Below are 15,311 nucleotides of genomic sequence, written 5' to 3'. Positions count from 1 at the left end.
CTTATGATAAAGAAACCTTTTCCAGCAGTTTATCCAAGGAACATTTAATGAATATGGGGTTGCATTACTACCCAAAAATGACGCGTTTCCATAAGGATTCGCCCACTTTTGACCATCACGAAACATTTGACGTCAGACGCGTTTTCATATGGACCTGACCCAACAGTGGGCTGTTCAGGCCAATGACACCAGTCTAGAAACTTTAAGGTGCACCTAACCAACACTTGCTTTCATGGACGCTGTTGCCCTCATAGACTTCGAATTAAGGACTAGATGGCTTTTTATAATGTCTTATTTTCTTTGACATATACTGCATTATTGTACTTTAGTAAGAACTCGTGTACCTGGCAGCAGCACTGCTAGTTACCATAACTTAGTTTTTGTTCGTTTTCCAATCTTTTTAGAATATTAAATGTTTTAAATTTAAAAAAATTATTGTTGAAAAATTAGAATAATGTTGAATTGTTGACAATAATCGGCAATGTAATCCATTGAAACACTTATTGGCACCGGTCAATTCATCTTATGATCACATCAAACTTGGTTATTGGGCAAGATTTTAGATATTGGGAAAGTTTGAGCTCTTCTTAATGCTGAAAACAAGAAAAGAGACGGCAGATCGAAGTGGTACTCTTCAGTCAACAAATTTCTATACTTTCGATAGTAGAATGGGAATATAAGTAAATCTTACCAAATCACTTGATAATGGGTGTTTGTTCGAAAGAGCAGGTTTCTCCTGAAGGTGGAAACTCGCTCCCAAGCAGGTTCATTTAACCATTCAAGCAGACAAGGAATAAGGTTATTCATAGTACAAATACAAAAATTCGTATCTTGTTAAGGTTGTGTACACTACAATTCCTGTAACTAGTTTCATTCACTTGGTTCCCGATAATTGTTTCAATAAGGTTATCTTTACTGAACAACTGCTGCTTTCCTAAGGAGAGGTAGTATTAATCCTCAGATTATTTCTTGTAATATTTCAAAGATAAAAGATAGTTACATCTAGCTACAAGGTCTACATCAGGTGAACCAATTGCTTGACCAGTTTAAAGGATGTTTCTTAACACAGGAAATGGTTTGGCAGCAAATGGTTTCCCATGTGAAATCAAATATACTTTTTTCAAAGTAGATGTTTAGTAATCATGGGAGATGGCATGAGGTGCTTGGCCTGGCTGATGATGAAGTGTTTACCATAGCTGCTGCAAGTTCACCTCCAAGAATTGCTCAAGTGTGTCAGAGTGGATTTTGGCATTTAATTCTGATGGCACACCTTTTGAGCAAAGGCTACTTCCTCAATTTGTCATGTTAAAGAAAAAGGCAGGTTCTGTGACAGCCTTCCATTTAAAACACCCACACAAAAAAAAAACTAGGAATTAAACATAAGGAAAAGAAGGGTGTGCCTTGTTTTTCATGCACTAACTGACATTTGATACAGGGTCTTTGGCTTAGAATTCTGATGCCTCATCAGATGAGTAAGCTCCAGAAACAACTGCAGCCAAGCCTACCCAAACTGTGCTCAAGCTGATCTCATCCTATTACAGCCTTCTGATGATATTGTTGGTACCTGTCTTCCTAAGGAGATTGGAAGCCCTCCTTTGGGTCAATTACAGCCAATGAATTGGATGTAAGGGCCTATTCAAGGTCCTTAGCCTCCTTCCTTTCCTTCATATAAAATTTCAGGGCCCCTTCTTGTGAGTCAAGAGCCCATGATAGGACCTTTTAAGCCATGATTCCTTTTCCCTTCATTCTGGTTGAAGGACTTAGTCTCCAAGAATTCATATAATGAGAGAGCATCAGCTGAATATCCTCCAAAGACCAGTTTGGAGAAGAGCTGAACTTTCATCCTCCATTTTGATATTGTGTCTTGGCTCTTTTTTCACAAACCACTTGCTGCCTGAAGGTCCTTCTCAAGTTAGATATTCACTCACAAGAAAGCTGGTTTTGGTTAATATATTTTTTCACAAACAAATCCTTATCCCAAGAAGAAAACCCTTTTTAATGCAAAGCAAGTCCTTACAGATATCAGACACATGGGCTTGGTATTCTTTGAAGATATTTCAGAGATCCCAAGGTCTTCAGCTCTTCTTTTGGGAAGACAAAGGTTTTTCTTTGCTTCAGTCTACAGCTTACCCAATGTGTACCTATGATTGTGTCTAAGGATATACCTATAGTGACAAAAAAAATGCAAAGTCTCACAGACAGCACAAAGACAGTTTTATATAAAGACAGAGAGAAGACTTCAAGGTCAGCATGAAGCCTTTATGGATCAAAAGTCAACACTGTGCTGAAAGCCATGTGGCATGGAAAGATGTCATGACACCAAGTAAAAGTATCTCAGACACACTTGATTTATGTGTGTATAAACTCAGTCAGCTAAGTCAATATGTGATTCACTGATCAGTGAATTGACTGTACAACATGCACATAATCTTATTTACTAAGGATTTATTTTTGTATAGGTAACATTATTAAATTTGGTAAGAATAATGCTAGCGTTTTAACTATTACTTCACCTGGATGATCTCCCCAAAAGTAAAGTCCTGAGTGACGATAGCTAAGAATAGATTGGAACTCACAAACTGGCACTTTCTGTCATGGAAAAACTCTACACTACACAAGTTTCTAATTTACCAAAAGTAGACACTAAATGAGCTAGCTACCATAGACAGTGATGTTTCTCCACCAGAAAAACAGAAAAGTTCCTAACCATAATTTTCCTAAAGGATATCCTTGAGAATCATTTATGCTTGTTCAACAGAACTATTGAAAGATTCTTTTTTTACCTATATTTTTCATCTCCAATGTATTATGTCTAAAATTGGGTTTCTTTGAATGCTGTAAAACTGCCACTGTGTGCTATTCCATTAGTTTAATAATAAAAAAAAAAAATTGAGTTCTAAAATATCTACATATAAATATATAAACATTCTCTAAAGGAAGAGTTTAAATGTTTTATCCTAAAGTGATTTCTGGATCTCTTGTTGTGAAAAATACATGAATCTTCTTTGAGAGTTCAGGACCCACTCGTCTTGTGGATACAAGAGGGCCAGCCTGCCGTCGAACTGAAATATCTGCAAGAAGTAAGGAGGCTTCCCTATGTGTCTGGCACTTCCTGTATGCCTGCAAAAGTAATTAGTTGTCATAAGAAATAATTCTAAATCAGCACAAATATCTTACTCTATTCATGCTTTATTTAACAAAAGCATGCTTGTTCTGTTGAATGAGACAACCAGTATTTCTACAAAAGGAACCCAAATCTGATGTTGGGAAAAAAAATTAATATACCTTATTTTTCAATAAGCTCATAATAAAACTTATAAAAGAGTGAAACTACAAAACAGTATACTATTAAGAAGGACAAGAACTATAAAGGACAAGAGGGGAACATTCCCATCTTCATATTTGAGTTTATGGAAAATGTAACAGTGTATGAACTATACTTTGTTTTTTAGGCCTCTGCATGCAAATGCTGGTAGAGGAAAAAATGGATTGTATTATACCATTCTCACCACCACTGTAAATAAACTGCTATCAAGACGAAATTTTTTTGTATGATTTGCTACTGCCTGCAGATAAAATTTCTGAATCAAGCATGTTATTTATGATGATGGGGTTGGACCACCTCCATTAAATGCCAGCATAGTCCTATCATATGCCCAAAGTCTTCATCCAACAACATAGATAATCAAGAATTTTCATCTTCACTTGCAACATACAACTTATAGCTGTACAACAAACAACTGCATTATCTTACCTGGACTAAAGCCTGAGGAGATGGATATTCTCTAGCAATGGCCTGTGCAACTTCAACTCCGACATTGTTAAATTGACGAAGTTGTTGGTGCCACAACTTCAGCAATCCAACTCCAGATCTATCAACTTTTACAGTAGCTTCCCTGTTGCCTTCAGCATACCATGAAAATAACGGTTGTCCTTTCTCACGTCTGTATAAAAAAAAAATAGCATCAGAAAAGTGGCCTGTCAGCCAACAAATGCACTATAGTACTTCTACTTGCACTCAATATGATTTCTGGAAGATTATGCTGCTTTTCGTAATATGCAACTTTACTTGGGGCCATGGTCCACAAGATTCTTATTTGCCCAAAGGAGAGTCATGTGTAAGGTATTTATTGGCATGAATGTATGAGTCCAGGTTAATATTTCACTGTTGATCCAATGATAAGATATTTTTTGATGTTATCAACAGAAACCTGAAAAGATTTAAAAATATTTGAGCTTGAGAAGGAAAAAATCTATGTAAGACTACCTACAATGAGAATTTTGCCCTTTCAGTGGTAATGTCCTCAATCGAGGCAAGGGTAATGTGGTGTTACTGTCCCTATTTGAAGTATGTGCCCCTCTAACACAAGTTGAATTTTGTGCCCACTATAGGTTGGCCATAGCAGCAACCAAAACAAAGCATGAACCACTGGAGCTGCCTGGAGGCCTCAATAACCTATAAGTGACTGTGGTGGGCAGTCATGGGACTTTCTAGACACTCACATGATCTGTGGCATCCACTGCAATCCATAGAGCCTACTGCTATGCCCTTACTGCATTCACACTGCCTTATTTAGCATTGGCCAATCCAATATATAATGATTTGTCCAAAAGAAAGAAAAAATGTTTTGACAGCTAGAGAGTGGATGTAAGCATATGAGGTCATTCACCTCATTGTAAGGGAAATCAAAGCATTAACATATGATTCAACAAAATGTTGCCATTTCAGGGAACATTTATTAACAAAACAGAATTCATTTTGAAAATGTTTACAAAGTAGACCATCTCCTCCAGATTAAGAGTTGAGGTTCCTTGGTCATTTTAAGTGTTTAAAGGAAGAATAAGGAGATAGGCCATTGGAATTGGCAAAGTGTGCAAGAAAAATATATTCTTAGCTGAATGCATGAATCCTAACACATGCCACCAATGTAATGATTTAGTAACTTACTTAAAGGGTGTCTCGGCCACAGCTTTGGTAAACTGCAGGATAAAGGTGGCAACTTTAGTGGAGTCGGACATGAATCGGTGATTGAGGCCACATTCAAGCTGTGCATTCACAAGTACCATTTCTATATCAACTCTGAAAAAATGAAGCACTTGCATAGTAATGGCTTTGTAATACATATCAATGCCCATATGAGACAAGTTGCCATTCCAAAGCATTTCCCAGTATTCTGCTCTCCTGATTTTCACCGTTTCAGAATTAGCTAATCCAGTACAATCACAAAAGAAAATTGATTGATAATTTATAAAGCTGCTTACAGTTAATGCAAACTACTGAACACTATCTGACCAGTGACCTTAATAACCCACAATCATACTGAACAAAAACGTTCACAATAACACCTAAAAAAGCCTTGGATGGTAAATCAGAACATATAACTTCATGCTTAACTTTTAGGTTCCACTTTCAATGCTCACTAAATATATTTCATATCTCTGCTAATTGTCATTTTGGAAAGTTTCTAGATGGGTGATTTCTTTTTTTTCCATGGAGCTGCCACTCCATTTGTTCTTAACCATTAATTATTGGTAAATTTCTGTATGTTCACCTGCTCACATGAACTGCAGAAGTGCAGTGAAGTACCTTTCCAGGTTTTTTCTTCCGCACTGGTTTTGCAGTTTCTCCTAGCACAGCAGATCGAAAATCATGTTGTCTGCCCATCTTCTCATTCCTGAAAATCATAAAATCATTCATTTTTCTAAATGGACAGGCAAATGATGACTAAACTCCAACCTTAATAACAAGACTAAAGGCTAACCTTCACAGCCATCATCATAAACAGAACTCAATCCTTTATATTTTACCAGAGAATGCATACCCTTTTGTCAGGCTCAAATGAAGCCTCAAAACTACAAAACCTATACATTCATATCGAAAGCAAACAGTTTAAACATGAAGACTCCTCTTTCCCATATCCACAGCCAAGCCTCACCAACAGTACATTGCCCCTTATGAATTACATTGCTTCAATTCCCTAACTAATGCATGCCTCACATCCATATGCACATTCAGACACCATTCACTAAAGCCTTTCATCATATCTTCAGTCTCCCCACCTACTTGTTCCCTCTACTTCTGTCACATACACCCACTTAATCAGCCTCTCCTCACTCATTCTCCCCATATGTCCTTATCATTTCTTCATGAGATAATTTCTGTCATTAATACTGTTCCAATTTTGGGGGTTAAAACCAGCTATAACATCAAAGCCGCACTTGGCACTAATGTCACTCCTTGCATTTCCACTATATCATCCAAAAAATCTGGGTGATCAAGGTAATGTAGTTCCTGTATGCTTAAATTCTGGTTAAGATATGAAAAATATCTAGCTTTAAGGAAGAAAGATATCTATGAGCACTAACCTGAAATATGCATCAATTCCGCAAACAACAAGTGTTATGTTAGCATTGCCAAGTCTTTGTTTCCATTCACAATATCGTTGACACAGGCCTAAACCACCCTCATACACTTGATGTTTAACTAAATCCAAAAACTCATTTAAAGCCATCACAACCACTGCTTCTTCTGCTAATGTTTCCTAGAAAGATAGATGACAATACTGAAAAGTAGTAAAAATTTTTCAATAAAACAACTAAAAGGGTGTTCTATGGAACACTTATGTTAATGCAGTACAGCATAGTTATTGGGAATGAATAAGAAAAATAAAAATGGCAGGACATATTGTTGCAAATATATCAAAAATATCAAAAGTTCATTTTCTAAAGGTGGAATTCTTTTTAAGTTAATAGCTATCTTAATTTCCTGGTTAAACTTTTTCAAGAAAAATCCAAACTAGAATTATGGGTTTTGTACTAATTAATCTTTCTAATACTGGAAAACAACTACATACACTTTACTGGGTATCTGGTTTAGAATTTTCAAGCTATGTCCAGGTTAATTTGAAGATTAAAGTGTGACTACTATTGACAGACAGACAGATGATGGTCAGACAGCAAGCAGACAACAGAAATACAGGTAATGATGATGGACAAAGTGATTCCTCAGTGTGTGCCATGCTGAGTATGTGAGACAGGAATTACTGTGCACTAAACATATATAAGTATGTACATGAACATCTGAGGAAGAAGCTCTGACATTTACTTTGTTTGAGTGAGCATATGCTGAGTATTTGTATGGTACCAGTCACCTGCATAGCACATCAGATCCTCAAAGATCACTTCATCCACTGTACATTCATCACTGGAAGTCTCATTTCAACCTGAAACTTAATCTTGATTGTAACTTGAAGTGTCTAACTTTCATGATAATGAAATTCATACGATTATTTCCATGCATTTAAAAAAAAAAAGAAAAAAAAAAGGCATAACTTTACTTCAGATCTACCTGACTTATGCCCCTTAGAAAAAGTTTAATTTGGATCTTAATTTTGTTTATAACTTGAATATTGACCTGCGTAAAGCTTCTGGGTAACAACAGGATTCTTTCTTAGAAAGGAGCCCTGGGGTAATTATATTCAAATGCATTAATGTCCCTCTGCTTTCACTACTATATGCGAATGCATGTTTTTTACTTACCAACAAGCATATACTGTGATTACTTTTTCTTACTTTTGTGAAATTACAAAAGCTAAAACTAAATATAAGGCAGACCTGCAGAGTGAGTGGATCAACCCTTAGTATGGTTGTAGTTGCAGCAACAGGGGAATCAACTACTCGATAGCGGAGGTCTGCATTCTGTAGGTGGCTTATAACCTGACTTCCTTCTGCAAGCTCCAGTAGTTGACGGTCCAGTTGAACTATCACATACTGATCATATAAAACAAAATATCAATTAGAAATTCTGATCATTCCATTAAAGTGAAAGACTGATCATGTAACCTTGCTAGGACTTGCAGCAAGATAAATGCTGCTCATACCTGAGCAAAGTAACATCAGGAATGGACTTGTTTTCACACAAACATTCTCATACCATATAATTTAATGAAACTAGAGCCAACTATTGACAGCAGAGCCCCAAAAATCCTTCCCTGGTTTACCTTGACTGCTACATATGTGCTTGCCTCTTAGTAAATGTGAAAGCAGAAGGAGCCCTGCAAGGATATTTTTCTTGGATGTTCATTTCCTAGTACTACCTCTTTAAGGCAGAAAAAGGCAAGCTAGTATAAAAAAAATCATCATTGCTATCACTAATTACCATTATCATCATAATAAAACTTAACAATACTTTTTAATTCATATCAACAACATTGAAAAGTCTACAGCAACAAAGAAAATGTTCAGTTTACACTACAATGAAAAGTTGCTCTACCTTCATACATTCTCCTGGTTTTAAGGCATGTTTCATTTTTTTCTCTGCTTCTCTTCTGGCTTTGGCCTCAGCCTTTTCAATTGCTTTTCTCTGTTTTTCAATCTCCCGCTGCTTCCGTCTGGTTTCTTTTTCCTTGTGAACCTCTTCTACAAGCAATCTTTTTGCAACATACTTGAAATTAGTGTCCTCCACCTGCCAATTACAACAAACACAGGTGGTCATCCTATAATATACAAATACTGGTAGCAAAAATTTATGGTTGGGATGAATGCTTCACCCATATTAACAGTCCAGAAGTAAATGATGATACGGTAACAATGACTGATTCATTCTCTTTTCCTTTTCATTGCCAAAACACTGAATTCTTTGGTTAAACATGAGAAGCTTTGGGAAGTGCAGCCATAGCAAAAAAGTAAGAATAAGGCAGAACAGATTAAAGGAGTGCAGGTGAGTGAATGGAGTGAATGGTGTTATCACCAGAATTGGGACCTGAGCCTGCAAAAAAAAAAAAAGTATGCAACAAATGCAAGAAAATACATTTTGAGAACACATTAGAGAAGATAAGACAAAGGAGGCTAAAATATTTTCAATTTTGAAGGAGATAAGAAATGGAAATATCACATCAGCTTAAGTTTAGGTGTAGAGAGCACAAGAATCTTGCATAATGGAGTCCTAACTCTGATGGACAGGTGCAAAACTTTACTTTTCCTACATTTAAACTGGGATGTATGGAAAAAGCTGGGATAAATAACTTACAAAGCATAATTAGAAATACTTATGAAATATGAGAATAAAAGAATGGACACAAAGATGTTTGGTGTTAAGAAAGTCTTCAGAGATCCATGAATAACTGTGAAAAAAGTATGGCCATACAGTAGTTGATAGGTTGCTGAAAATATACAATAATATGGTAGAATATAAACATTGAACACGAGATGGACACATGCGATGAATAAATAGTTTTAAGGAAAGATGTATTTCACCTTATGATACCAGGGGAGTGACTGCTGATCATGCGCAGTGGAAACACTTTAAGTGTGAATGGATGGAGAAACTAGTCTCACCTGACAAGGAAACACAGCACAGAAAGCGAATCTGTGAAAGAGTATAAAAGAGTAGATTTTGTTACGATTACCATAAAAAATGTTCGTTGATTTGAGATGCTCTACATGCATGAGTCATCCCACGTAAATGAGGACAGAATTATAAGATACGAGAAGCATACAGAAAGGATTTCTTCTTTCTCTTATGTAAGCTTTTGCCAGGGTCACCCTTTACACGGCAAAATGTGATATACATACAATTACTGTAATACAAACTGATCATGTACAGACCTTGTTGAAAAATCTGTAGCAACAGAATATTTCTTAAATTATTTTCATGATTTTAGTCAGAATACTCTTATTACAAACCAATATATCGCACAGAAAGAACTTTTTCACACTACTGTAAAGAATAAAAAAAATATCTGTACCATTTCTATATCCTCTTCAGCTGAAATTTGAGAATGGGAAGTAGTGACGGTAAAGTCAAGAATATCTGGCAGTTCCTCTTCAGAATCATATGATGTTACTGGCACTGAAAGAAAACTATCATTCATATCTGAATCTGTGCAGGCCATGTTCTTTCAATGTTACTTCATTACATGTATCCCCTCTTAATTTATTACCCAACTGCCACAAGAAAATAACTGCACAGATTATTTTAGCATGACTTGTAGTGATCCAGTGATGTATAAAAGCACAATAAGTTACATCATCTTTTTATTGAAGTGAAAATTAAGTGGTGACCATCTTTGTTATTCAAACCCAAATGGCAAATTTTGACTACAGAAATGAGAACTGATCATCCATTCTTATATGAAAACAAAAGTACTTGGTGTGCATATGTAAAAACTCAAATTTGCATCAAATATTCAAGTAATATGCTTGATAATTTTTCAAAGGCGGTGGACAGTGGAATGACAAATCAATAAATAAAAGAAAATAAAAAGAATACTAAGGTTAATCCTACAGCTCCCTACTACTGTAAAAAACTTTTTTCACTTTTATGATCTTTTGAGTTGAAAGTTGTTCAAAAGTTGCTGGAATATTCCAAGCACTGATAAGGCTGTTATAAAATCTCTGAATATACCAGCATAACTAAAAATTTAGGGTTTTAACAAAACATTTTCTCTTTTTAGAAATGTTGTCTAAAGAGCAAGCAATATTCCTTGGGGAATAATGGGTCAGCATCATTCCTAACTTCATTGAATTAGTGAGGAAGCTCTTTCATTCAATCTTTTATCCTACCTGCTGGCTGCTTTGATTTTTCATTAATGCCAAGAGGTTCAACATCAACCAATTTGCAATCTTTATCATTAGTATCATCTTCATTGCTACTCAATCTTAATGTATGGGTATCTAGTTGCTTTTGAAGAGTAGGAACCAGCATTGGCATTAAACGAGTTCTCAGATCAGGCAAACTGAAAGAAAATGATACAAGATTATTCTTTGCATATCATATCCAAAAACTTCGTTAAAAATACAAACAATGTTTTCGAATTCCTAATAGTCCTTAACTTCTACTCCTTGCCCTCCTTCTTCCATAGAAATTGTTCATCTTGTAAAGACCTTTGAGGATCTACGACTGATGGCATGTATGGCCATGGTAGGGGAATGTGACTTAGTAATGTCAATGACAGGATATAAGGATAAGGCTTTAGCAGGTGATTACAGCATTGATCTTATGCAGTACTGTTGTATCACCCGTCAGGACATATGACCAATAAATTTTTTGTATGTATTCAATGTGACTACCTATCTTGCTAATGTCAGCCATATGGTTAAAATGGCTTTCTAGGAAAACTATATCAATGAAGTGCAACTGAAGATTTAAGCCCACTCAAAGACATGCTTTCCACTAACTAAAACCTGATTTTCTAACACCATATGGATACAGATAACTAACCTCTCAATATCATCATCATCTGATGAGGAAAGTACATGAATAACATCTGCCATGACTGAAGTCTGATCAGCATCTACTGTCTGGTTATGTACCTGTAAAAGGAAAGTATTTTTAATGAGCAAACAACTATTTACAGTATTCTGACGGTGTTTCCCTACATGTGGTTTTTCACATATACCATTTCCATGAAAATATAAACAAAGCAGACATAAAAAATCAAGTACTAAAAAAGTATGACCAGCAAAAGTTGGCAGTCATTCTGGTGAGTTATCAATTCAATCTGAGTGGCCACACCCTCGCTAGGGTTGACAGTCTGATGCACATGTCTGTACAGTAGTGATATGGTCTTCATTTATATCTCATAATATAATCCCCCTGAAACTCCCTACAAGTATGGGCTGAAATGTCTTAGTGAATCGTATGCATATGCCAAAAAGCACAAAAAACAAGTTCCGAGGTAAAATTGAATGGTCTTTTAAAGAAAAATTTAAAAGAATATGTTTATGAACTTGCAGATGAAAACAATCATAAATGACTTTCTTTAAATGCATACTGACCAATGCAACTGCAACAAGTGGGAGAACACCAAACACCATCATGACATTTTCTACTTAAGTACTTGTTGCCCCCTACGAAATATCAGCGGCTCTTTTCTCTTAAAGTTCCGTTGATTTCTAACATCGAGTTAATCTATGATATTCAACCCCACACAATTAACTATTGCACAAACAGTGATCACTATCAGGAAGTTAGGTTTCTTGGGTACCGTTTCTTTTCTATTCATATTCATCTGTGGTTTTACAAAATAAACACAATATCAACCCACCAAAAAAAGACAACCTAATATTCTTGAAAGTGATCATCCATGGAAAAAGAAAGTTCTACTACCCTAACAATAACTAATTCATTATAACCTTAGTTTATACTGCAGTGATTAGAACATATATAATATCACTCTCTGGTATCCTGTGGGTTTTTTTTTTACCATGATGATAATACATTTATATCTTCTAGTAGGGATTGCACAGCTTTTTCTTACTCTACAATAATAAGTAACTTAAAGGCTGTCACAGAAGGCGAGTAAATTGGCTACAGCGATTTGGGATTTTTTTTTCTTTTTTAACTTTAAGGTAAGGCAATAGTGGCGCTGTATGAAGACCTGTCAAAATGAAAGGGTTAATTAAAGGAAAAGTTGATGAAATATTAAGATCATAAAAACCCACGTAAATCTAACATTCCGTGGTATTCCAAGTTTATCTCGTTTTTGGACGCTATATGAAAAATGTAATGTGTACAATGATTATCTGTTTACCGAAGAGCTGGTAAATGTTAAGGAATGAAGTGTCATTAAGAGCCAATGTTAATAATGATGGACAAACAGCCAGAATTGGCCGAGCTAAGATTATATTAGGGTCTTCGTAGCCGACATGTCAAGCATCCGCTGAGATAGATCCTCAAACTTCAAGGTCGAAATGTAACACAGAACTTTGTCATCATCTTCATATCATATAGAAGATATGTATAAGAATCTACCACTGAATAATCAAAAGTGATCCTTAAGCGATTCTATCATTACATAGTCAAAAAAATGGTTCTTACCAGCACTCAATCGCTGCTGTTCAAATCTAGTGGATATACATTGGACTACAGGTGTATATTATTTATAAAGGGATACGGATGAAGAATTAATGTTAAAATATAAGGACGAGTAAAAAACATATACATAACAATGCTTAGGAAATAAATTAAAAAGGAAAGCTAGATGTCCTGAAAAAAAATATTAAAGTAAAGGGGAATGTTGGGTAGGTGACACAACGTCATTCTCAACCCTACGGCAGTCAAATTTCCTCCCACATTTGTCCCTAACCCACAACTAAGCACAATTCACACACGTAGGATATTTTTTTCTTTTCTTATATGTTGTTTCTGGTTACCTAAAAATTATTTTTTCCGACATTCCAGAAGATAAACTGTTGCACCCATAAAGTTGTATAGGTTACAAACGTATCTAATGATGTCTTCTTTTGTGTTGTAATCGTCTGAATCTCAGCAAATAAAAGGACTAGTTGAGGAAGAACAGTAAATTAGTTAATACAGCTATGCTATGTGATGGATTACGTACGTATCTGTGTGAGCAATAGAATTCTTAAAGGCGGTACCACTGCTATCAATTTTTCTTAAATTTTAATGAGAAACTTCCATGTATCAAATCACTTCTTTTATTCTATCTGTACAATAGGAATTAGTAATTAATCTTTCTCCTGAATGAACAAGCTGACAACTATTTAGATTATGCGACAAAATAACTTATTGCACGCTTCTTGTAAATTTAAAAGTGCTTTTTATCATTGGTGCTGGTGAAGGAAAAGAGGAGTTGAAACATGAGGCACTTGGTCCTAGCAGGTGGGAAACGGTGTTGCAAAGGCCCTGTGATTGTGCTGCAGCAGGGGGGTCATTGCCGGGGTCTTGACCCTTATGGTTGTGTTGGGGGAGGCACTGTAGCGGATCAAAGGTGCTGTTGCTTCAGGAAAGACACAGCTTTTAGTAGGCTTCGTGATGCTACAGCAGAAGGGAGTTGGCATTTATGTCACATGATGCCGATTCAGGAGGAAGATGGCGACTGATGAGGACCCATAATGCTTATGCAGGAGGAAGATGGCGTTGATGAAGCGTCATGGCACTAATGCAGCAGGAAGATGGCACTGAAGTGGTTTGATGGTGCTAATCCAGGGGGAAGGTGGTGTTGATGAGGTTTCATGGAGCTGATGCAAGAGCGACATAGTGATGATGTGGTCTAGTGGTGCTACAACAGGAGAAAAAAAAGTCTTTGACGAAGTCACATGGTGCTATTGCAGAAAAAGAAGAGACGAGGCATCTTTAAGGTCACACAACCGTAAGAGAACCTAACTGATTGACTGATGAGATGAGGTAATTGGACAGTTTATAAGGACTTCAGAGCACTGCATATGGATTATTCATGATGAGGTGTGAATTGTTGCCATGAAAGGCCGTGAATTATGGTTACTAGCTAGTACTGTCTAGCAACGCAAGGGAAAGCTGCATAAAACGCCTGTATTTACTCCTGCAGTTTAAAAGAGATGTGGGGTCGGTGCAGGGATCAAGGTTGGAAGCCCTTTCGAATGCCTTCTCCTTCGTGCAGTATGATATGTTTTGTAATTATTGGCTATTTGTGTATTTGTTGTTTCTGGTGTTCAATGTACGATAAGGAGAGAAGGAATTAATACGTGCAAGGTTTCATGGTACTCCTTTTTTTTATATGCGTTTGTATTTTTTGAGTTAGGATAAGGATGGTGAGGAACTTTGTAGATAGTATTGGAGATTAAGCTGTAAATATTTTTTTCAGACAACACAGTCATGGCCTGGGCCAATCAGGCCTCCTGTCGTCTGTCTTTCTCATGTAGTTCTGTAAGCAGTTTAACAATTTGCCACAGGCATATACTCAGGCAGAGTTGACTTGTATGATTAAAAGAATAATACTGAGGCTGTGAAATTGGGAACATGATCTAAGATACAGAAGTGGTTTGTTTTACATAGCAAGCTCCTAAAACTTTAAGGGTAGCACTTGAAGGGAACATGTAATGTAAAACAAAAGGGGGTTTCATGAGGAACATTCACAATATAACACATAAAGGACATAACAACCAGTTTTTTAATTTTGTGTCTTTAGGTCTTCTTTTCCTTCCTTCTCTATTCAAAATCTGGCCCCAATGAGGACTGTGCCCTTGAATGGAGCTTAAGGGAACCAGCTGTATAACCATGGAGGAGTAAAACCAACCAATTGCTTTCTGCACAGCTGCTGAACCAACTAACTTGAAGACAAAGCTAGACCTTGGCAAACAGATTCATTAGTCAATGGTCCCTGCTTGGAACTCATAGCCTGGCATTTGCAGCAATCATGGCAATTCTCCCCACTATACTGTTGCCAAATTTGTTTAAAAAAAAAAGAACAATCACGTACCACTATCTTTTCATACCTTCAACCACAGTGCCTCCATCTTGGCATTCAAAAAGATGCCAACTGATCATACATGGTTTCTTCTGTAATAAGGTGGTCTGAAATGGTTCTACA

At 36.3% G+C, this 15,311-nt stretch overlaps 1 protein-coding gene across 2 annotated transcripts; it reads right to left on the bottom strand.

Moving 5' to 3' along the window:
• Nucleotides 1-815: 815 nt before the first annotated feature.
• mms4 (Methyl methanesulfonate sensitivity 4) lies at nucleotides 816-12,879 on the bottom strand. Of its 2 annotated transcripts, XM_071691355.1 has the most exons (11): nucleotides 12,821-12,879; nucleotides 11,222-11,313; nucleotides 10,564-10,736; nucleotides 9,747-9,850; nucleotides 8,273-8,464; nucleotides 7,615-7,770; nucleotides 6,367-6,542; nucleotides 5,553-5,675; nucleotides 4,949-5,080; nucleotides 3,755-3,944; nucleotides 816-3,120 (listed from the first exon to the last, which is right to left on the bottom strand). In XM_071691355.1, the coding sequence occupies exons 2-11, from the start codon at nucleotides 11,272-11,274 to the stop codon at nucleotides 2,953-2,955; spliced, it is 1,467 nt and encodes a 488-aa protein (XP_071547456.1). In that variant the 5' UTR covers nucleotides 11,275-11,313; nucleotides 12,821-12,879; the 3' UTR covers nucleotides 816-2,952. The 2 variants fall into 2 exon arrangements, with proteins under 2 accessions (XP_071547456.1, XP_071547457.1); XM_071691356.1 differs by lacking the exons at nucleotides 9,747-9,850; nucleotides 12,821-12,879.
• Nucleotides 12,880-15,311: the final 2,432 nt, after the last annotated feature.

This window comes from Panulirus ornatus, chromosome 50, assembly GCF_036320965.1.
Source record: "Panulirus ornatus isolate Po-2019 chromosome 50, ASM3632096v1, whole genome shotgun sequence".
Taxonomy (NCBI): domain Eukaryota; kingdom Metazoa; phylum Arthropoda; class Malacostraca; order Decapoda; family Palinuridae; genus Panulirus; species Panulirus ornatus.
Note: the sequence above shows the minus strand (reverse complement) of the source record. Positions and strands in the feature narration are given on the sequence as shown.

Excerpts from the sequence above, each read along its gene's own strand:
- mms4 (XM_071691355.1), bottom strand. The coding sequence starts at position 11,274 with ATGGCAGATGTTATTCATGTACTTTCCTCATCAGATGATGATGATATT. Across the intron at positions 8,465-9,746 it reads CTGAAGAGGATATAGAAATG|GTGGAGGACACTAATTTCAA; the intron begins GTACAGATATTT and ends TGTAATTGGCAG. Across the intron at positions 5,676-6,366 it reads GGAATTGATGCATATTTCAG|GAATGAGAAGATGGGCAGAC; the intron begins GTTAGTGCTCAT and ends TATGATTTTCAG.